The sequence below is a fragment of the Coenobita brevimanus genome, chromosome 52 (assembly GCF_032717465.1).
Source record: "Coenobita brevimanus isolate Jiangsu-jjx chromosome 52, ASM3271746v2, whole genome shotgun sequence".
Lineage (NCBI taxonomy): Eukaryota > Metazoa > Arthropoda > Malacostraca > Decapoda > Coenobitidae > Coenobita > Coenobita brevimanus.
In genome coordinates, this window is record NC_137005.1 from 938,195 (window position 1) to 961,833 (window position 23,639).

The 23,639-nt window shown below is 49.3% G+C and overlaps 1 protein-coding gene across 1 annotated transcript in view; it reads left to right on the forward strand.

Annotated features, from left to right (window-relative positions):
- The first annotated feature begins 3,380 nt into the window (after positions 1-3,380).
- jing (AE binding protein 2 jing) overlaps positions 3,381-23,639 on the forward strand; it is a 50,592-nt gene continuing 30,333 nt past the window's right edge. The window contains exon 1 of the mRNA XM_080272868.1: positions 3,381-4,484. Within this exon, the coding sequence (XP_080128994.1) occupies positions 3,396-4,484 (1,089 nt within the window). The 5' untranslated portion in view covers positions 3,381-3,395. The remainder of the gene's footprint in view (positions 4,485-23,639) is intronic.

A 23,639-nucleotide genomic window follows, 5' to 3' on the forward strand; every position in this document is an offset into this window, starting at 1 on the left:
GTAATATAACAGTGATGCGGGTGATGATGATAGTGATGGTGGTGGTGATGTGTGTCTTGGTAATGGTGGTGATAGTGGTGTTTGTGATGATAGGCTGGTGTTTGCGGTGATGATGGTGATTTGCGTTGATGGTGATGATAGTGAGCGCTAATGATGATGGTAGTGGTGATGATATACAAATACATAATTTTGTGCTTGTGATATTGATGATGATGATTGTGATGGTGATAGTGGTGATATTTGTGGTGATGGTGATGCATGTGATGGTGGTAATACTGATGATGATGATGATGATGGTAACAATGATGAGTGTGATGATGTTTGTGATGGTGATAGTGATGCTATTTGTGATGATGATAGTGATGATATTTGTGTTGGTGGTGATAGTGATGATATTTGTGGTTGTGATAGTGATGATATTTGTGGTGGTGATAGTGATGATATTTGTGATGATAGTGATGATATTTGTGGTTGTGATAGTGATGATATTTGTGATGATAGTGATGATATTTGTGTTGTTGGTGATGATATTTGTGGTGATGATAGTGATGATATTTGAGGTGATGATAGTGATGATATTTGTGGTGGTGATAGTGATGATATTTGTGGTGGTGATTGTGATGATATTTGTGATGATAGTGATGATATTTGTGGTGATGATAGTGATGATATTTGAGGTGATGATAGTGATGATATTTGTGGTGGTGATAGTGATGATATTTGTGGTGGTGATAGTGATAATATTTGTGGTGATGATAGTGATGATATTTGTGGTGATGATAGTGATGATATTTGTGATGATAGTGATGATATTTGTGTTGTTGGTGATAGTGATGATATTTGTGGTGATAGTGATGATATTTGGGATGATAGTGATGATAATTGTGGTGGTGATAGTGATGATATTTGTGATGATGATAGTGATATTTGTGGTGATAGTGATGATATTTGGGATGATAGTGATGATATTTGTGGTGGTGATAATGATGATATATGTGGTGGTGATAGTGATGATATATGTGGTGTTAGTGATGATTGTGGTGATGTTTGTGATGACGTGGGAGAGTTTGGGGTGTGCGTGAGAGCGACGGAGAGAACAGTACAGCGTTGCCTGGGGTGGGGGGGAGTAGGGGTAATTGTTCACTTCCTTCCCCTCCCTCTTCTTCCTACCCCCACCCCCTCCCCTCCTTCTACGTACCCCCTCCCTACCCCCCCACACTACTCTACTTCCTCCCTTACTCTCTCCAGCCATTCTCTCCCTCTCCCCACCCCTTCCCTCACTCTTTTCTCCAGCCTCTCACCCTTTCTCCTCACCTCTCTCCCCACTTTCATTCATTCCCCCTCCTCCCGTCTCTCACCCTTCCTACTTCTCCCTTCTTTCACATTTTATTCACCCCCTCCCTCTCCGTTTCTCCTCCCTCTCACCCTTTCTTCTCCACCCTGTCTTTCTTTCCTCCTCCCTTCTCACACTCTTTCCTCCTCCCTTCTCTCACTCTTTCCTCCTCCCTTCTCTCACTCTTTCTTCCTCCCTTCTCTCACTCTTTCCTCCTCCCTTCTCTCACTCTTTCCTCCTCCCCTCTCTCACTCTTTCCTCCTCCCCTCTCTCACTCTTTCCTCCACTCTCTTATCTTTTTTTCTTCCCTATTCTCCCTGCCTCGTCCTCCCTTCTCACCCTTTCTGCTTCCTCCCTTTCACCCTCTCATCCTCACCCCAGTCTCCTTCCCTCACTCTTTCTCTTACCCTTTTAATTCGCCTCTCCTCTCTCACCCTCGCTCCCACCCCCTGCATTTCTGACCCTTCTTCCTTTTTTCAGTCCTCTCTCCCTCCATCACCTCCACACTTTCATCTCATCTTTCCTCTCCCTCACTCATTCTCCTCCATCTTCATTTATTGTCTCTCCTCTTCTCTCCCTCCCTCCCTCCATCATCTCCATTCCCTTCCTCTTCACTTATCTCCCTCTCTCCCTCTCTCCAGTAGTCCTTCTCCCTTCCTCCTCTTCCCTCACTTAACCTCCCTCCTTCTAATGCCATCCTCTCCCAGTTTCACTTTTCCTTCCCTTCCCTCCCTCCCTCTCATTATCCCTCTCCCTTCCTTTTCCTCCACCCACCTCGTACACATAGGGCGTGCCTCTCTCTCTCTCTCTCTTTTATACCCTCGTTTGTCTGTTTGTTTGCGAAATTGCTGGTAAATTACTGAACAGGAGACAGGGTTGAATGTTGGGATGTGGCAGGGCCGCCCTTTTTCCATTCTTTTTTTTTGTCAACCCTAAATGTAGTCCACTATTCCGCCATCAGGTTTCTCTCTCTCTCTCTCTCTCTCTCTCTCTCTCTCTCTCTCTCTCTCTCTCTCTCTTTCTCTCTCATAAATAAAAAAATAGATAGATAGATAGATAAATTACATCGCTATTACTCCCTTCATGGTGTTTTTTTTTAGTGTATGTGTTATTGCTTTTTTCCTTTGACAGTTTTGCGTGTCCATTAAAAAAAAAAGGAAAGTCAGTAGTCAGGATAGAATACGGTACAGCTGTGGAAATATGTATTAAAATATATATATACAGGAGAAAGTATAGATGTTATTTATAGACAGGTGGTTGAAAAGTCAAAATGATGATGGTTGTTGATGATGATGATGATGGTGATGGGATGTGCATTTACGTATAAGCGAGACTTTCATTGACGTGGCACATACAGGAGCCTGCGTGACAGAATCATGACATGGGTAGAGGTGACATGTGTGGAGGTGACATGGGTAAAGGTGACATGGGTGGAGGTGACATGGGTGGAGGTGACATGGGTAAAGGTGACATGGGTAAAGGTGACATGGGTAAAGGTGACATGGGTGGAGGTGACATGGGTAAAGGTGACATGGGTAAAGGTGACATGGGTGGAGGTGACATGGGTAGAGGTGACATGGGTAGAGGTGACATGTGTAAAGGTGATGCCTGTAGACAGTTGACACGGAGCCTGAGAATACAGAGTACATGTTGTAATGATACTAATATTGTGGCTTTGTGTGTGTTACAGCGGCGTGGTAGGGGTTAGGTGTAATGTAATGTAATGTAATGTAATGTAATGTAATGTGCTGTGTGGTGATGTAATGTGCTGTGTGGTGATGTAATGTGCTGTGTGGTGATGTAATGTGCTGTGTGGTGATGTAATGTGTAGTGATGTAATGCTGTGCTGTGGGTATACGTCTAACCCTGCCTCTCTCTCCCCCACAGTGGCGTTGGTGGGGAGTGGAGCGCGTCGTCGCCGTGCTCGTCACTGACCAGTTCTCCGCCGCCCCGCCCCGAGGACCTCGAGGACTGCTGCCCCCCGCGCCCCCCAACGCCCACGGCCGCGGCCCCGCCCACCACGCCCCCGCCGCCTGCCTGTCATGGGGCCTCGGTGACGTGCATGGCGCCCAATGATGGCTCGGGCGTGCGGGTGGGGCGGAAGGGCGGGCACGAGGGCGACCAGCTGATGGGCCGGTTCAGCCCCGGGGGCGGCGGCCAGATGGGCCACTCGCCACACAAGGACCGCCCGCCTGACCACCACGCCCTGCCGCTGCGCACCACACGCCGGTCAGCGCCGCACGATCCCGCGCTGCGCCGCCGCCGCGTCCAGACCGCCCATGACCGTAAGCGGGCGGGGGAGGACAGCAGCGTGGGCGGCGACCGGCGCCCTAAACTGGCCCGGGCCTCGTCGCCGCCTCCCGTCAACGGCGTGACCCACCTCAACGGCTGCGTCAACGGCGAGGCGGCCGACCTGCTGCACCGCCTTACCGGGCTGGCCGCGGCGGAGGCGGGGGAGCGGCGCCCCCCACACAGAAACAACGGTGTAGTGAAGGACGCGGTGCAGAACGGCGTGGGGCACCTAGTAGGAAAGAACGGTGTGAAGGTGTTCAACGGGGGCGTGAAGGGGCGGGTGAACGGCGCGGTGCGGGTCAACGGATTGCGGGTGCGGACGGCCAGCGGGGAGGAACGGCGGAAGGCAGAGCTGCACACCAACAATAATGTGGTGGACACCATCACACCACCACCACCACCATCGCCATCACCAGCATCACCGTCATCACCACGCCTCGCCCTCACCCTGCCGCACGCCTGCCCCCCCAACCACACCCACACCCACGCCCATGCCCACGCCCACACCGCCGCCAAGCGTGCCACTCAGGGATTCCCTCACCCAACTCAGGACTTATCTTGGAGCTGTGATGTGGGGGCGCCGCCCCTCTCCCCCCGGGGCGGCCAGCAGCCCCCTCTGTCCCCCACGGCGGCCCGCTGCTCCGCCAAGTCCTCGCCGACTCCCGCCCCCATCACCCCCGCTCCCAGCAAGAGTCGGAGCAGCTCCGTCGGGTCCTCCGCTCCCTCCTCCGGCACCTCAACGCCAACGCCCACGGTACGGTTCCCCGCGCCTGAGAAGAAGGAGCCGAGTGACGTGTGCCGCTGGCGGGACTGTAACCTGGTACTGGACCCCGCCACCTCACTGCTGGAACACATACAGGTACAGTACACGCACCGCCGTACATCATCACGCCAGCCTTGTCCTTCACAGTCGTCCTCACACCCTCTCTCACACGACCTCTTTGCCCTGAATCCACACACTGTACCCCCCACCCCCCTGGTCGATGATATGCAGGGTAAGCCTCACTGCCTCCCCTTCCTTATCCTCTCTTTCTCTCGCTCACACCTTTTGTCCCGCGACCTGCTGTCATCTAACTCACACCGTCACTCCCTCACCTGGACCCCTGCCACACCACCCCTGTCACACCACATCCAGGCCAGCCGCCACCCCTACCCTGTCGCTCTTCCTGTCCCGTCGCAAACCATTCACTCACCCACCGTCAGGCCCTCACCATTCCTCACCCTTGCCAACGCCCTCACCCTCCTCTACGTCCCCACCCTCCCCTGCGTCCTCTCCCTCACCCAGACCCCGTAACTCCCTCATCAGCCGCGTTTCTCTGTCTCCCCACCCAGTTTTGTTGGGAAGGATGGTCTCCAGTGAGTTTGGTCGCATTCCCAGCTGCCTCCAACGTTTAAACTGGGCAAAAAAATAATCGCGTTACTCAGGACGAAGAGGCAAGTCACCCTTAGCTACGATCAAGGTAACGCCTGTCCTTTCCTCTTCAAAAAAAAAAAAAATAAATAAATAAATAACATCCCTCATGTACGTATTTTGCGAAGATATCATGTATTTTTCCATAACAAAGTAATGGTCAAATGCTTCAAGAAAAAACGATGTATTCAGACCGACGAGTAACAAAAAAGGCAATAGTTGTGCATTGGAGCGGGATCAACAAAGGCGACCCAGTTCTGTGCTTCCGCGTGTGCGTTGCGTCAGTGCGTGTGTGACCTTGATATTAAACGAGCCCGTAGTAGCCACGTGTTTTGATGTCCAGGAGGCTGCGAAGTATTTTGATGTCCACCGCTCCCCGTTATGAACCGCTCCCCCCCCAAAATACCGTCTGTAATGTTTAAAATTTTGGTAGTCACTCAGGAAACATTGGAGGAATGATTAAGTGAAAATTTGATGGGTTAACTTGCATATAATTTTTGCTAAAGTATTTTAAAATGGTCACAGGTCAGGCTCTCCGAAAATGCTAAATCTCGCTTCTCCGTCTCCCTGTTTTCAAAGTTATTCTGCTTTGGCGCTGGCAGGCTTGAGATACTGGGAGCGACCAGGCAAGGCTTCACATGCACCCGTTGATAACATTGTCGCGGTTTATATTTGGCGTAGGAGTGGATGCGATCAGGGAAAAATTGAATAGGTTCGAGTCGAGATTCTTACATGGACACTTATCAGCTCCCCGTCCTAAATATTACTGGCTTTTATGGAGGCAGGAGAGTGTAGAATCGTCCCACGTTTATTGTTTTGAGTGTAGAATCGTACATATTTATTGTTTGAGTGTAGAATCGTACATGTTTATTGTTTTGAGTGTAGAATCGTCCACGTTTATTGATTCTTTTGGCGGGATCTTGAAAATCTTAGCTGCGAGAGAAGTGCTAAGAATTGTTTTGTTTTGCAGGAAGGAGCGTCCACATGTAGGCTTCCCTCGTGTATTGTGCCGCCTGCAAAAAGACAGCGTACTTACGACATGGTGGTTTGTGAATCATAGCCCCAGTGCTTCGCGAATTTATATGTTTATTTATGTATCTTTCTTTATTCGAGGGACAAGAAAAGAAATCTGTTTGTTATTTCGGCAAAAACAAATGCTGGTGTGTGGATCTGTCTGTCTGTGTTGTGGTACTTGGGAAATAACACCAGAGTCAAGAGTGTTTATGACGCATACAGGAAACCGTAACCCCTTTACTGCGAGAGGACCATCATGTGCTTAATCGTCTAGTGTACCAAATATGCAACACAATACAAAAGGAAGGGGTTGATGAAAATTGCTCCTATAGTCTCTCTAATCCGAGAACGCCGCGACTTAAGGATGATCGGAACAAAGTAGGAATGTCGTCATCGTAGTGAAAGGGTTGTAAGAACGAGATTACATTCGTGAGGTGTTATGCAAATGTTACTTGTTCAGCAGCGTATTTATCAGTCAGGTGCTTCCATGGCTGACACTATGTACCGCAGGCGTTTTGTTAATGTCACACAAAGTGGTTGACGGTCGTGTAAACGGAAGTAATACTCGATCCGCAGCCCAGCGCCTCGGCCGACCAGGAGTGAGACCTTTGGGTAATGTGTCCGTACCTCTCGCCTGTTTGCTCCGAGAACTGCAGTAGGGTTATAGGGGTACATATGAGTGCGTAGAAAGGGATGAAACATTCTAATAAAGATCCAAACAGCGTGTATGAGAAAAGGATAGCAATGAGAAAGGTCTAAAGTTCGCCAGCCGCGTGTCGTAGAATTGGGCGATGTTTGTTGGGTGCATATTCTTGTCATCCAGGCAAATTAAGCACCGCAGTTGCAATTTTGGCTGTGGTAGATGTGTGGACTAATCTGCCTTGTCGAAATCAGTAGGAATTAGCACCAGAAAGAGGGGATCAACAGTGCGGATTGATTTAGACCAGCTTCAGAGTAATATTGAGCCGATGATTTTGCACACGGTCATCAATAATACGATAAATGTAAAGACCCATAAAGGTGAATGTTAAAAATTCCCATTATTTTTGTAGTGGTGCAGTGATGGCGTGGAGTCCCAACAACCAGTTTCTGCAGGAACAGGTTGGTCGGCTGGGTGTACTGTACAGAGAAAATGATGTTCTGGGTAATATAATCACTGGGGACGGGTGTAAAGCGTGTTCAACCTCTATTATCGTGGCTGACCGCTTTTTGTGCTATAAGATGCAGGCTAATCAGATCTAATATCAATAGGCGTTCCACAAGTATCCGCAGTCAACGAGGGCTTGCCGTCTGTTCTACCCCGCGATTATCATAATTGCCTTTTTGAGCGTTTTGCAGCGGGAAGGATTAGATACAGTCTTCATTTGCCCCATCACTGCAAGAGATCCCACCCAAGCTAAATAAAATAGAATAAAAGAAAACACTGCGTCACCTGATTCACTGGCTGAAGCACAAGGATGTTAAAATTACGTGTGTGCCAAAATGAGTCACCCCGTCCGCACACACGAATAGTTACATCCCTGCACCGACAAGGCTCGATACGTTAACCCGTAGACCCGACATGCATGTTGGAGACATCTTCGTCTCGGTTACGTTATATATTATGTGAGTGGTTTAGTATGAGATAAATTAAATGAGATAAGTAATATTGATAACCATATCACAACGCCTGTTCTTAGTTTGTGATGATGTAACAGTGTCAGTATCAGTTATGAGAAAATTCTGCGCTACAGGATGGCATAATGTACGGAACTTGATGTAGTTGTTGGCTGCTGGGACCGGAATCCTATTAGTCATATAGTGAATGCAATGTATTCGACATTAACAGAGATGATACTGCGTGCGTAACACACGTCACATGCAGACCTTGGAAGAGATAGTTGCCAGAGAGAGAGAGACGGGAGAGAGAGAGAGTATAGGTGTATGCAAAGTGTGTGTAATATATATATATATATATATATATATATTAATATATATATATATATATATATATATATATATAATATGTATGCATTTATACACACAAATACAACGTGTACGAGTGTGACGTGATGTGGTGTGAGGGTGTCAGGTGGGGTAGTAGTGACCCTGGCATCACACACACACAGACGGTAGGTTGTGGACGTGCAGTGGGCAGGGGGCCAGGCACAGTATGCACAGGGGAAGGATATGATAGAGGCAAAGGCAAGGGACGGGGGGATGGCAGGGACAGGGACGTAAGGTACTGTTAACACAATAAGTATATTATATTATTATACTTAACTCCTTCACCCCGAGGGCTGTTTAGCTCGCAGAGGTCAGTAAGATGGGTGAAAATGGGTGTATGGCGTGTGTCTGCGTGTGTTTAGTGATGTTTGGTAATTTCCAGTACCCACGCATTCATAATGATGGCAAAATTGAAAATGTACGGGTATTTAAGCAAGGCACAGTACTTTCAAAATGCTTCGTCTGGCTCTTTCCGAATGTATAGCTCAGACATACGTTTTTTTCCCGTTGGAAGTGTGTCGTGGGGTAGGGTAGGGTAGGGCAGGAGTCCAGGTAGGGTAGAGGTAAGGCAGGGTAGGCTAGGGTAAGGTAGAGGGCAGCAGGCCAAGTAGGGTAGAGGGGGGAAGGGCGGGCTGTGTTTAGAAGGCAGGGGAGGGGAGGGCAGGCTGGGGTTTGTGGAGTCAGGGTTGAGTAGGGAGGGTAAGGTAGGGTAGGGTAGGGTGTGTGTGGTGCGGTGGCCGAGCTGTTAGGTGGCACAAACCCTGGCGGCAAACAGCTGGCTTACTCTTCCTCCCTTCCTCTCCCTCCCCCATCCCTCCCTTCCTCTCCCTCCCCCATCCCTCCCTTCCTCTCCCTCCTCCATCCCTCCCTTCCTCTCCCTCCCCCATCCCTCCCTTCCTCTCCCTCCCCTTCATACATCACCCCTCTCCGCCTTCCACCTCTCCTCGCTCAACCTCCATACCTTCTCATTCTATCTCACCTCTCACTGCCCTTTAGTTCCCCAACCTTCTCTGCTATTATCTTTCACTGCCCTCCATATTTTACCCCTCTCGTCTCCCTATCGCTCCGTATCTCACTTTCTCTCCCTTCTCCCTTCATCCCTCCCTGTGTCTCCTCTTCCCACTCCACCTCCGTATGTATCAGTTTCTCCATTCATCCTCGCATCTCCAGTCTCTCCTCCTCCCTCCCCTCCCCTCATACGTACCATACTTGCTTCTCCCTGCATAACCTCCCTTCCTCATGTCCGTGTGTCATCCCTCTTCACCGCCGCACGTCTCTCTCTCCGTATCTTCCCTCCTCCTCACCTCTCCTCTCCTCCATTCCTTTCACAGCTATATAATGCAGCGATCAGGATCAACAGTTTGTCAAATAGCGTGTATCTGGCGGCGTTGCAAAAGAATGAGGATTGCAGTCGGGAGAGTCGTGAACTGAACTGAAAAATGTTTGGCCTGGAGGGAGCTGAAAAGGAAGGATCTTGGGATGGCAACGAGTACCATCTTTCTCCCTCTCCGCAGTTTCATTAAATATTCACCAGGTCCCTGCGCTGCCCGGCAAGTCCTCAATTAAGGCCTCCTTTTGTTTGTCCTGCCACGTCATAAGAACTTAACCGTCCCATTCATAGAAAAACCGGATAATGTTTGTACTAGTGCAGGAAGCGTAGCACATTCTCCCGTCTGGCCAATGTGGTAGTGGCGGCGCGTCCCCAGCCCGTCTCTCTGGCCTCTCGTCCCCAGCCACTCCGCGCTCACCATCCCCCTCCCCCTACCCCTCCCTTCCCTCTCTTTCTCCCTCACTCTCACCCTCACAACTTACCATAAGCTTTTTGTCGGAATTTCTTCTGGTGAGGGGAGGAAGATATATGTCGTTTGTATAGCTTAATGGGTAATAAATACTTAAGAAGCCGCAAGTGTAAGCGCGGACTGGGCTGGATCCAAAATGGCGCCTTTTACGTGAGAGACCGCGGGGTTATTTTATTAATTATTATTTTTTCTTTCTTTTTAGGGGATGCGGTGGAGTCGGCGGATTTTTAAAAGTGAATTCTTGGTGATTGTGGCATTATGTTTACACGGTGTGCCAGGTGTGTGTGTGTGGGGCGGGGTTATTGCCATTGCCAGTATTTGTGCGTGTGTGTGTGTGTGTGTGTGTGTGGTAATATCGTTGGCGTGGATGTGGTTAGTTGTGGTGGTGGTGACGTTGATTTAAGTGTTAGCGTTGAGTTTTGCGAGTTTGCTTGTTGTGGTGGTGTTGATGCAAGTGTAGCAGCGACGAGTGTTAGTACTAGATTAACTGGTAGGAGCGTTGATGTGTGGTAGGAGGGTTGATGTGTAGTAGACGCGTTGATGTGTGGTAGACGCGTTGATGTGGGAGGAGCGTTGATGTGTAGTAGACGCGTTGATGTGGTAGAAGCGTTGATGCGTGGTAGACGCGTTGATGTGTGGTAGGAGCGCTGAAGTGTGGTAGAAGCGTTGATGTGTGATAGGAGCGTTGATGTGAGGTAGACGCGTTAATGTGTGGTAGAAGTGTTGATGTGTGGTAGGAGCGCTGATGTGTGGTAGACGCGTTAATGTGTGGTAGAAGCGTTGATGTGTGGTAGGAGCGTTGATGTGTGGTAGACGCGTTAATGTGTGGTAGAAGCGTTGATGTGTGGTAGACGCGTTGATGTGAGGTAGACGCGTTAATGTGTGGTAGAAGCGTTGATGTGTGGTAGGAGCGCTGATGTGTGGTAGACGCGTTAATGTGTGGTAGGAGCGTTGATGTGTGGTAGGAGCGCTGATGTGTGGTAGGAGCGTTGATGTGTGGGAGAAGCTTTGATGTGGTAGAAGCGTTGATGTGTGGTAGACGCGTTGATGTGTGGTAGACGCGTTGATATGGCAGAAGCGTTGATGTGTGGTAGGAGCGTTGATGTGGCAGAAGCGTTGATGTGTGGTAGGAGCGTTGATGTGTGGTAGAAGCGTTGATGTGTGGTAGACGCGTTGATGTGTGGTAGAAGCGTTGATGTGTGGTAGACGCGTTGATGTGTGGTAGGAGCGTTGATGTGGCAGAAGCGTTGATGTGTGGTAGGAGCGTTGATGTGTGGTAGGAGCGCTGATGTGTGGTAGGAGCGCTGATGTGTGGTAGAAGCGTTGATGTGTGGTAGAAAGGTTGTCTTAGCGTTGAAGTAAGTGGTAGAAGCGTTGTCTTAGCGTTGAAGTAAGTGGTAGAAGGGTTGTCTTAGCGTTGAAGTAAGTGGTAGAAGCGTTGTCTTAGCGTTGAAGTAAGTGGTGTAGACCAAGAGGCAGACTTTTAAGAGTGGCGACAATGCCTCGGCAAGGGAGACCCCGCTTTGATCTTAGAGAGAGAGAGAGAGAGAGAGAGAGAGAGAGAGAGAGAGAGAGAGAGAGAGAGAGAGAGAATATCGCTTGAAATAGCAGGCTACGTAGATAAGAATATTTAGAGAGAGAGAGAGGTTAAGATAGAGTGGCAGGTAGAGGAGAGGAGGAGGGGAGGGCCAGGAATGGAGGAGGAGGAGGAGGAGGAGGTGGAGAAATGAGGGGAGGGAGAGGAGGAGGAGGAGGAGGAGGAGGAGGGTTCACTTTTCCGTACCCAGACTCCACCTCCCTCCCTCCCTCCCTCCAATGGCGGCTGTCTGTATGGTGTTCGTTCTTTGTCTTCCTTTACTGAAACTTCGAACGCAAATATATTACCGAGGATTCCGTGGCCTTAATAGATTGCGCACATTGATGTTTCGTTGTACCCTCGGCTGTAGGTACGCGTGATGTCGACCATAGTGTGTTATTTCGATGTTTATATGCACAGTCCCTTTTCCCGCCGCGTACCTTCCCGGGGCCGAGATAGTCCCTGTGTTACTGTCGTTTGTGCCGTAATTATTGGTTCGTTCGGGGATTATTGTTTATTTTGTTATATTTATGGTTATTTCCTGTTTTTTTTTAGGCAACAGCGTATTTCTTTGATTTGTACCGTGCTTAGTTGGTCCCTGTCCGCGTTTAGTTCATTTCTAACATTAGTATTGACTTATTGGGAATATTTGTTGGCTCTCTTTCTGTATATAATTCAGTACTAATCCCATTTTATTCTTTTACCGTCCCAGCCTAAGAGTAATCGAGTCAGTCATTTGTTTGTGGTTTACGTTGGGTTATATAGTGTCCTTAGTAGTATTCGTTATTTGCTCTCATCATACGTTTGGCCATGTAAGTGACTGCAATTTTTCTCTATAAACACTCGCCATCCCTTCGTCAGCTTCCCAACGCAAGCCAATGTAAACAACTCGGGCCACTTTTTTTGGTTTTAACACTCTCTTGCTAATATCATGACTTACTCTGTTTATGGTGGCTTAAGCAATTGCCTTAATAAACTTGTTAGTGTGTGAGTTTGTGCATAAGTGAAGTATGTGCGTGTGAATATATATGAGAACGACTCGTGAATTGTGATGCTATACGCGAACCGGGTTAGGACCAGAGAGGAAGGAGGGAGGAAAAAGGGAAAAGGGAAGAGGGAGGAGGAAGAGGAAGGGCGAGAGAAAAGGGACGAAGAAAGGAAGGGAAGGGAACAGTCGAATAGGCCACAAGGCAGGGAAGAGAAAGGGGAAGGGAAGAGGAAAATGAAAGAGGGAGGGTATTGAAGAGGGATGAAGGTGAATGGTCATAGTGAATACTGATAGGTAGACAGAAAAGTAGGTACGTGTAGGTAATAGGTAGATTGTATACGGTAGGTAGTCGGATGGATACAGATTAAGAATATAAGGAAAATGAAGGGAGACAGTTGAACAGAGAGCCAAGTCAAAATCAGAGCCATCACGAAACTAACATCTTTAATTTGCCATTCTTCTTATCCTCACACAAGTTTGTTCGACGTATGGTTATTGCTTTCCTTTACCCCTTTACTAGAACGAGCCTGACCCAAGAAAAATAATCTAGTAAAACAGAATTAAAGGACGAGAAGGCATATTCCTCTTCACCAGTCGTCCTCTCATCCTCTGGTCTCCTTGCCTCAGCCTTGCTTCTCCTCCCCTCATCCTCTTCTCTTCCCTCATTCCCTCTTCTTTCCCCCCCTCCCCCCCTGTTCTTCCCTTTCCGTATTTTTCTTCCGCCTTTCCCTCATTTCCATTCCCTTCTCATCCGCTCCTCTTCTCTCCTCATACATTGTCTTTCTCATTTTCTTCCCTCTCTTTCTCTCTTCCATTCCTCAGCTTCTTTCTATCCCTGTCGACCTTTCCTCCTCTTCCTCCTCCTCCTCCTCCTCCTCCTCCTCCCGCCCCCCCACACCGTCCTCTTCATTTCCTTCTTTTATCTTTCTTGGTCACCCCATCTGATTTATTTTCACCATTTCCGCCCACACCCAGCCAGCACCCCCACCCACGCCATCTCCCCCACCCCCGCCCTCACCATCTCCCTTACCATTTACAGTTCATTTAATACTCCCCCTCTCCTCTCCTCTCCTCTCCTCTCCTCTTTTCTCTTTTCATTCTTTCTCTTTAACCATACAGTCTTTACTTTTGTCCCTGCCTTACCACCACCCCCTTCACCCTATCCACTCTCTTTGCTTTCTTCTTCCCTTTCCACTTCCTCTTTCTTTCTACTCCTCTCCCTCCTTTCTTCTCCTTCCCCCTCTCTCACTCCTTCCCCTTCATTCCTTCCCTCTCTTCTGTGCATTAAGTTGCACACCTACGAAGGGTTCATAGGAAGGTTAAAAAAGAAAAAAGAGTGAGACAGACACAGGCCACAGACGTTGAAAAAGAAGATATGTATTGGCAGTGCCGTGCGAACTTTCATTTTACAAACTCTTTGGTAGTCAGTGGGGCTCGAACCCACTCAAGAGCCTCCCCCACACCTGAGGTCAGTGCCAAACCAGCCAAGTCGCCCGCCCCATCTACGCGTTTTCCGTCCCCTCCCCTTCTTAACCCGTTCACTCAGTTTTTCCGCCTTCCTCCCCTCCCCTTCCCCTCCCCCCACCCTCCTCCCTCCCCTCTTATCTTAGCAACGCCCACCTGCATCGCAACCTTTTCCCTTCCCTCCCCTCCTCCCTTCCCTCCCCTCCTCCCTTCCCCTCCCCTGCCTCATCTACCCTGTCTATTTCTACACACCGTCTACACTCCTTCCCTCTCACTGCAGTCTCTCCGTACCTCTCTTGATCTTTTTCACCTCTTTCTTCACCTCCTTCCATCACTTTATTCATATTCTCTCCATGTCCCATTCCTTACCTCCATTTCCCTCCTATCTGTCTCCATCTCACCTCATTTTCCTTCCCCTCCCTCATCCCCCACCCTACACCTCCCTTCTCCCTTCTCACCTCCCTTCTTCCCGTCATTACCTCCATCATCTCCCTTCTCACCACCGTCACCTCCCTTCTCCCTCTCACCACCATCACCTCCCTTCTCCCTTCTCACCACCATCACCTCCCTTCTCCCTTCTCACCACCATCACCTCCCTTCTCCCTTCTCACCACCATCACCTCCCTTCTCCCTTCTCACCTCCCTTCTTCCCGTCATTACCTCCATCATCTCCCTTCTCACCACCGTCACCTCCCTTCTCCCTCCTCACCACCATCACCTCCCTTCTCCCTCCTCACCACCATCACCTCCCTTCTCCCTTCTCACCACCATCACCTCCCTTCTCCCTTCACACCACCATCACCTCCCTTCTCACCTCCCTTCTTCCCGTCATTACCTCCATCATCTCCCTTCTCACCACCGTCACCTCCCTTCTCCCTCTCACCACCATCACCTCCCTTCTCCCTTCTCACCACCATCACCCCCCTTCTCCCTTCACACCACCATCACCTCCCTTCTCCCTTCTCACCACCATCACCCCCCTTCTCCCTTCTCACCACCATCACCTCCCTTCTCACCACCATCACCCCCCTTCTCCCTTCACACCACCATCACCTCCCTTCTCCCTTCTCACCACCATCACCCCCCTTCTCCCTTCACACCACCATCACCTCCCTTCTCCCTCTCACCACCACCTCCCTTCTCCCTTCTCACCACCATCACTTCCCTTCTCCCTTCACACCACCATCACCTCCCTTCTCCCTTCACACCACCATCACCTCCCTTCTCCCTTCACACCACCATCACCTCCCTTCTCCCTTCTCACCACCATCACCTCCCTTCTCCCTTCTCACCACCATCACCTCCCTTCTCCCTTCTCACCACCATCACCTCCCTTCTCCCTCTCATCACCATCACCCCCCTTCTCCCTTCTCACCACCATCACCTCGGGCAAGTCTGTGGTGTAGTGGTTAGCTCATCCACCCGGCAACCAAAAGAACCAGAGTTTGTTTCTCGGGCCGGTCAGAATAGTGAACATTTTTACGTACTTCCTCTTCACCCAGCAGTATAAATGGGGCTTAAATCCACTGGTAATACTTGAGGGTGGCGTTGTAGAGGAAGACTGCGACTGAGCCAAAGTTAAATGGCAGCCTTGTTGACCCTCGTAGAGTTGGTAGTCATTAATCTTAGCCACCTTCATCCTTCACCTCCCCTCCACGTTCTCTTCACCTCCTCCGTATCTCCACCTACATCATCATCCTCTCCCTCGTCTCCCCACCGCCACCTCCTCCGCAGTCTCCTGTTTCCACTTCCTTGGGAGCCTTCTTGCTCTTCCATCCTTGTCCTTAACTCAGAGAATAGTTTTTGTTAGTTATAACCTTCCCTATAACAAACAACCACGAAAGGATCAACAGGTTTGTTGCTGTTTGCTTTCTTTTGTACTCCTTTAGTTTCTCCCTCCCACCACCGCCTACCCCACGGCCTCCTTCCTCCACCTTCCTGTCCCCTTCCATCTTCCTTTCCACTTATTCCCATCTTCACCTCCTTCTCCCACCTTTGTCTTCTCCCATGTCTCCTAGTCACAATTACCCACACTTTCTGTCCTGTTCCTTACTCCCCACCCCTCCCCCGAACGCCCCTCCCTTTCTCCCCATTTCCCCCCCTCCCCAACCGGCGTCGTTCCCCCTGTCCCTTCCCTTTCTTGCCCCTTCCCACTCATACCATTAGCTTTCCTTCCTCTGTCTTCTCTCCCTTCTTCTCTTCTCCCTCCACCCTCATCTCTCTCCCCTCCATTCTTTCTCCCTTGTATCTCCTACTTGCAGCCTCTTCCTCCTCCTCCTCCTTCCAGCTCCTCCCTTTCTCCCTCCTCCCCCTCCCTGCTGTGGCGTCCCAGGGGGTGACGGGAGTGGAGTCCTGTGTTGGTTGGGGTAATTGTGATTTGTTTACTTTTCTCACTCCTCTCACCCACCCAACTTGTCCCCTCTCCCCGTCTCTCTTGTCCCCTCTCCGTCTCTCTTGCCCCTTTCCACAGATCCCCACCCCCTTTTACCCTGTCTCTTCCGTCTCTCTCTAGCTCCGTCTCTTCCTCGTTTGCTCCGTTCCACAAATACCCTGTGTCTCCCTGACTTGCATTCCCCGTTCCATAGCCATCCCGTTTTGCCCCGTATCCTCTGCCTTGCATGGCTGGCGTTACCCCGTCTTTCCCGCCCCACCCTTCATATGCCCCGTCTCTTTGTCTCGCATGCCCCATCTCTCCTCGTCTCTCTTGCCTCGCCCCACCCAGCTCCCTTCTCAACCAAGCCCCACTTAATGCCGTCTCACCCTGCCTCTCTTGCTTCGCCCCGCAAATGCCTCGTGTCTCCCCATGTCACTTTCCCTGCCTTATCTTTTTCCCCGTTTCCTTATCTCCCTAACCCCGTCCCGCCCCGCCCCGCCCCGTCTCTCCCTGTCTCCTTTGATTCATCACTCAAATTGTTCGCCGCTTCTTTGCCTCACTTGCCCCTTCTTGCCTCACCCCCGATGCATCTTTCCTTCTCCACCCTGCTAATGCCCTGTCCTTCTATGCCCAGTTAATGCCCGGTTCCCGCCCTGCCCCGCCCCGCCCCAGCACGAGGCGAGGCGGAGCGGGGGTGGTGTGGGTGTATGGTGGGGCGGGAAAGGTAGTGGGGGACCTACGGCAGCGGTATCGATTGTTCACTTTAGGGGCAGGCAGGCAGCAGCACCAGCAGCAGCAGCAGCAGGTAGAGCAAGAGGAGGAAGAGAGGAGAGAAGGTGCATGAGCTGTGATGGAGGAAGAAGAGGAGTGATGGAGAAAGAGGAGGAGTGATGGAGAAAGAAGAGGAGGAGCAGGAGGAGAGATGGATTTGGAGGAGAAGAGAGGAGAGGTTAATGGGGAGGAGGAGGAAGATGAAGAGCAGGAGAGGTGCATAAGAAGGGTAGGAGGAGGTAAGGGAAGAACAGGAAAGGTAAGGGACAAGGAGAAAGACAAGGAACATAAGAAAGAGGCGGAAGAGAAGAGTAATGGCGGAAGAACAAGAGGAATAGGAGTAGGAGGAAATGTGAATTAGAAGGAGGGGAACTAAAAAGATGGCGAGGAAAAAAAAAGAGGAGTAAGGAAGAGAGGAAAGGAGTGATAGACGTGGAAGAACAGGAGTGGAGGCGGATAGGAGGAAGAAGAAAGCAGAGGTGAAGGAGGAAGAAGAGTAAGAGCAGAAGGGAGTTGGAGGGAGAGAAGTAGAAAGAGGACGAGAAGCAGAAGCAAGAGGGGAACCAATTATAAGTAATCATGGCAAGATAAGAGAAGTGAGCGACGATGCTGAAGTTTGAAGATGAGAAAAACTGAAGGTAGAAGATTGATTGTGCAATTATGAACGAGGAGGTGGTGGTGTGGTGGTGGTTTGTGTGGTGTGGAAGTTGTGGTGGATGTTGGGGGTTTGTGTGGTGTGGTGGTGGTGGAAGGTTGTGTGGTGTGATGATTCTGTAATGGTTGAGTGTTGTGGTAGTGATGGAGCGGTGTGTGGTGTGGTGTGGTAATTGTAGATAGTAACGATTTTGTGTTGGAGCGTTGCGGGATGGTTGTGTGGTGTGATGGGATTGTGTGGTGATGGAAGGTTAAGTCATTTAGTGGAGTGTTTTAAAGAGAGTTGGATGGTGTGAGAGAGTACGTAGTTGTAGAGATTGTTTGGTGTGGTGTGGTGATGGCAGTGGATTGTGGGGGAGGGTTGAGTGATGTGGTGGTGTGGTTGAGGAGGGTGGTGGTGGTGGAGGGTGGTAGTGATGCAGGGTAGAGGGGTGTGGTAGTTATGAGGTTTGATGGTGGACAATTGTGGTGAGTCAGGGATGTGTGATGAGTTATAACGAAAATTACTACGTGGTCTGAGTGTGTGATGAGGCGAGGTGGTGATGTCTGCAGTGATGAAACTTGAGACTTCAGACATAGTGTTTTTAGCCCCTGAGTGTGATGAGGACGGTGATAACGCGTGTGTGGTGAATTAAGATGATGTCGGTAAAGTGATGACACGGGACTGGGGACTCGCAAGATAGTGAGACCTTTATAGTGATGAAAATAACACACACACACACACACACACACACACACACACACACACACACACACACACACACACACTGAAGTAAGCAGTATGTGATGAACCAAAAGTGATGATATGACAAGTGATGCAGCAACAACCTCACACTCAGAATTTTCTTGAGTTCATTTCGCCCTCCCCCCGATGCACGCGTGGTGAAGCAGACCAGTAGTAATACAAGGCGTCAAATAAATAAATAAATAAATAAGAATAGAGTAGTAAGCATGTGTGGTGAGTCTTAACGATGGCAGTACGAAGGCAGGATATTTTGAGCCAGCCTCCCCCCCTGCGTGTGTGATGAGGCAGTGTGATGAGCAACGATGACAAAAACACCCGCACACAAAGTCGTATGTGTGTGTGGTGGGGTGGAAGGGTGACGGCAGAGTGTGATCGTGTGTCCAGTAAAAATCTGAGGCAACTGCACTTCGAACGTGGGATATTTTTGAGCTCGTTTCCCTCCCAAGGTTTGTCAGTGGGTGGCAAGACGTGGACGAGGAAGGTCGCTGTGGGTACGTTAAGGTCAGAGGGGAGGAACTGCAGCCACACTGAAAACCCTGACGAGGCGACGTGAGGGTGGAAGGGAGCTTGTGAAGGAGAGGAGCGTAGGGTGAGGGAGTAAAATAAGGGGGAGGGAGACAAGGGGAGTAACCTGCGGGTGAGAGAGGAGGCAGGGATGTATGGGTGAGGGCAGGGTGGAAGGGACTCAAGAATGGAAGGGGATTGTAGGAATGAAGGACGTGGGGTGAGGAAATAACGTAGGAGTAAGGCAGAAACATTAAGGGTGGCAGGGACTTTGCGGTAGGGGTGCGAGGAGGAGGAATGGGGTTATAGGGGCGTAAGGGAAGGAAGAGGGGTGTGTACGAAGGTGGAGAAAGGGGCGGAAGATACGTTGCGAAGGAGGAAGATGATTGCTGGGGTGAGGAACGTAAAAAAAGGGGAGGGGGTGAACGTGGGATGGTACAGCCGGAACGTGTGGGATGCGGTGAGAACGAAAACGCTATAAGGAGCAGGGAAATGAATGTAGAGAGGCAAGGGAGTGACAACAGACTTATTGGTCCTTGTGAGACTGTCTTTATAGGTTGCAACGAAAGTAACTTCAGTTATTAAGACAAAGACAACAAAACGGGAAGGTAGGAATGGAAGAGGAGAAAGAAAAGGAACACAAGGGAAAGAGACACTGGAAAGGAGGGACGAAGGGAGGAAAAGGAAGGTAGAAATGGGAGGGACGGAGAGGAAGAGAATGAAAGTTTGAGAGAGGGACGGAGAGGGAAAGATAACAAGAAAGTAGGGATGAAAAGGATGAAAAGGAAGGAAGTTGTGGGAGGGATTAAGGGGGAGGAGGAAGAAAGCAGGGAAGAGAGGAGGAGGAGGAGAAAAGAAATATGATTAGAAGGTAGTGACGATAAAGAAGAAAAGGAATGAAGGAGTGGAAAGGAGGAAGGAACATTAGAAGGGGGGTAGCCTGAATGCAGTAGAGAGAGAGAGAGAGGAATGAGGTTACGAGTGGAAGGAGAGGAATAAAGGGAAGGGAGGAGGGAAGAGGAAGGTTGGATAAATGGGGAAGGGAAGGAAAAGAGGTAGGCCTATATACAGTAAGGGGATAAGGTTCGGAGGAGTGAGGTGGAAAAGGAGGAACAGAAAGGTTGGAGGGGGGGGGGGAAGAATGGTCAAGAGTGGTTGGAAGGGGAGAGACTTGGAGAGAAAAACAATATATGGAGAGGGGGAACGAAGGGGGAAAAAGGGACGGTTGGCGAGAGGGGGAGACCAGAGGAAATAAAGGAAAAGATCAGTACGAAAGGGGATGAAAAGAAGGAAGGGGAGGCGAACCCATGTAGAAATAGGAAGGATTGAAGTAGAGAAAAAAGAAGTTAGAGGAAGAATGGGAGGGTAACAGGTAGGAGAGGAAATACAGAAGTGGAGAGGGATGGGAGGAAAGGTAGAGGGAAGGATGGAGAGGGACAGCAGGGAGGGGTGAGGGCAAGGCGAGCATCGGATATCAAAACAAGCAAGGGCTCACAACATCCTTCTCCCTCCCCTCCTCCGCTCTCCCTCCCTCTCCCCACCACTTCCTTCTTCCCCGTATGACCGGTCCGGGATGCCAACCACCCCGGAGAGTGCTGGGTTGACGGACTAACTTCTCGCCCTGTCATTTACCGCTGTCGTTTAGGTTAATTAAGCCTGCGAAATTACTGTGGGTTTAGGTGGCTATGTTTTGGCGTGAAGACACAGGATGGAAGTGTGTGCTGTGGGTAGGTTCCTTTGTGTGGGTAAAGTAGAAGGGTGGATGTGCAAGGTTGGGGGTGCGTGTACTCGACTTGGGGGTAGTGACCGTACTCGTAACACTGTCTGGCCGCACCGTGGTAGATGAATACCCTTATGTTCACTCTAAAGGCTGCCAAACCTACGCCGCAGAGGTATGGTTATTGCAAGATGTGTCATTGGTGAGGGCGAGGGTAGGGTGCAGGTCTTGAGGAGCGAGCGGAGAACGTCTAACCATCCCCACTCCTGGCTTGCGTCTGACTAGTGTCCCAGAGTTGCCAGCTGAGCTTCTAGCCAACTCTCACTCTGAAAGTAGCCCAAGACGGAGCCCAGTCTTACGTGTTTCTTATCATTCTCCTGTTCGTAAAGCTTTGGCACTGAATTAGCTCAAAGACTAAATAAACCTAATTGTACTTTTGAATCCTCTGATCATCTTCTGTTTTCATGCCGATGTGAATAGTTTACATGGATGGATTTTGCCCACATTGTGTTTGTTGCGAGAATACAAGTTTTAGCCCGACTTAGACTCAATAGGGGCCATAGCCGGGCCGAAATTGCTGTATTCCCACACTGAGCACAAGGTATTCGTAGGTGATGGTCACTTGCTGATTACTGCCATGTGCTGACCCCAGGATTATCGTTCTGTGCACCGCCTTCCAAACCTTGTGTCAAATGTGAAGTAAATACTGGAGTGTGGTGTTGGTGATGGAGTGGTGTGTGGTGGTGAGTTGGAAGTGTGGTGTGTGGTGGTGTGTGGCGCCTTCACGTGGAGCCCTATTCTTATTCATTCATTACCTGTTTGTTTCGGTTTAAATGACAAAAATAACATAAAAGAGTGCAGAAAGGGGTAGTATGCAGAATAAATCGACAAGATAAAAGTGCCCCGTGGTCTGGCCTGTCTGGGTTTTGAGGCTGTCAGACCCTAAGTGACTGGCTGAGGCGACACGTTAACCCCTTCTGTCCGAGTACCTGTTTTTTTTTTTTATTTTTTTTTTTTTATTTTTTTTTTTTTTTTAGCTTCCTTCAGGATCTTTTATTTCGTTTTGGAGACACCGGTATACCCTTCATTAATGCCCTAAGTACGAGAGAAATTTCTTGCCTTTAACAGCCCTGGGAAAATAATGATAATAATAATAATAATAATAACAATAATAATATGATAAGGCTTCAGATCAGGTTCGTATTGTGAGTAGCGCTGGAGGCTTCGTGACGCCTTATTCCCAGCGATTCATTATTCATTTGCGCCCTAACATTCACCTTTTCATGTTATTTATAGACTGATGTTTATCGAAGAGGTGTAGAAAGCAGCAGAAACCGGTGCAGCAAGAATGGCTACGAAGTCTGCAGTGACACCTCTGAAATATTATGCCTGGATGGATGAAGGAAAAAACAAACACCTCTTCCTTATAAATTTACAGGTGGCACACTTTAATATATTCTTTTACTCTGTGGATGCAGGCCGTGTTGATGTGAAGATATAAAATCCAATGCCAGTTTTCGAAAAATCGCATGAAGCCAAAATCGACGCACTTACGGTCGCTGGAGCCTTATTCGTAGGGAAACTTCTGAAGTTTTGTCACGGCTCTCCCACAAAGCTGACACCTTAATCTTTGTGTATGATACTGGCGCAGAGTGTACCCGTGTTCAGCCGATGTACAGGCAAGGCAAGGGAAAGTAATGTTTAAGTTTGATTTTTTTCCCCGTAAAGGAATGTACACCCGTAAATTTGCCGTTTTCTATACCAAGAGTGAGAACGCAGCAATTAATGTAACAGTGCCGTGAGTCATCAGACAGGTCAGTTATAATCACGTATGGGCTGAAACGTTGCATAGGTTGCGTTTCAGCCCGACATGAGACCTAGTCAGTTGTCGAAATTGTAGTATCGCTTCAGTAGGACACATTCCGTATGTGGTTGTAACCAGTGATGCTGAACAGTTCACGACACGTTCACTACTAACGTGTTGAGGTGAAGGCTTCGTGAGTGAGCAATGAATAAAACTAAATCCGCTAAATCCGCCTTGCTCAAGGGAAAATTCCCCCACCTCTCTCTCTCTCTCTCTCTCTCTCTCACACACACACACACACACACACACACACACACACACACTAGCTGGGGTACCTGGCGTTGCCGGGGCAAAAAGGTGAACACTCGAATCATTTTTTTCAATTCCATGAAGAGCATGTATCTCATATGCTTTTGAAGAGGGCTTATAGCAGGTCCAGGAACTTTCTATTTCAGCTTTCGCAGATTAACGCGCAGTATTTGTGCCCACTTGTTTACTGTTACCGGTGACCTTAAATGACCTCCGACCAGTGACAAATGACCTCGGAGGTCAACGTCACGTAGCCTATATCCGAACTGGAAGTCATGTGAGTCTACATACTAAAAATTGGGTTGCAGGGGTAGGCCTACCCGACGTTGCCCGGGCCAAAAAGGCGAACACTCTACCGGTGACCTCAAATGACCCAGATCTGAATTTTGACCTCCCAAAAAACTCCTTGGGTCACCCCGATTCAGAATATATATGGGTCTGGGGATCTCTAGCCCTTGGTGTGGGCGTGACTGTAGGACAAACAAGCAAACAACGCGGCTATTTTGTGTGTGTGTGTGTGTGTGTGTGTGTGTGTGTGTGTGTGTGTGTGTATGTGTGTGTGTACTGTTTATGATGGAGATTTAATATTATATAATATTATAATATCAGTCACATACGAGACCCTCACCCCGACAGCGGAGCATTGAACGTCCCCTTGTAACAAGTTATGGTTCTTATTAATATAGTGACAGGATGCAAGGGCGGGGAGAGGGAATTCCATACAACGATTTACACCAGCACTGTGGCACTTCTGGGATTTGAACCTGCCCTCGATGGCAGGGGTAGTGTGGTGTGGCTGCCGTGTGTGTTGTGACTGAGTCTCATCTATTATTGGATTCACTGACATCATTAAACATTGTTATTATTTCACAAGTCAAGTCCTCCCAAATTATGCACC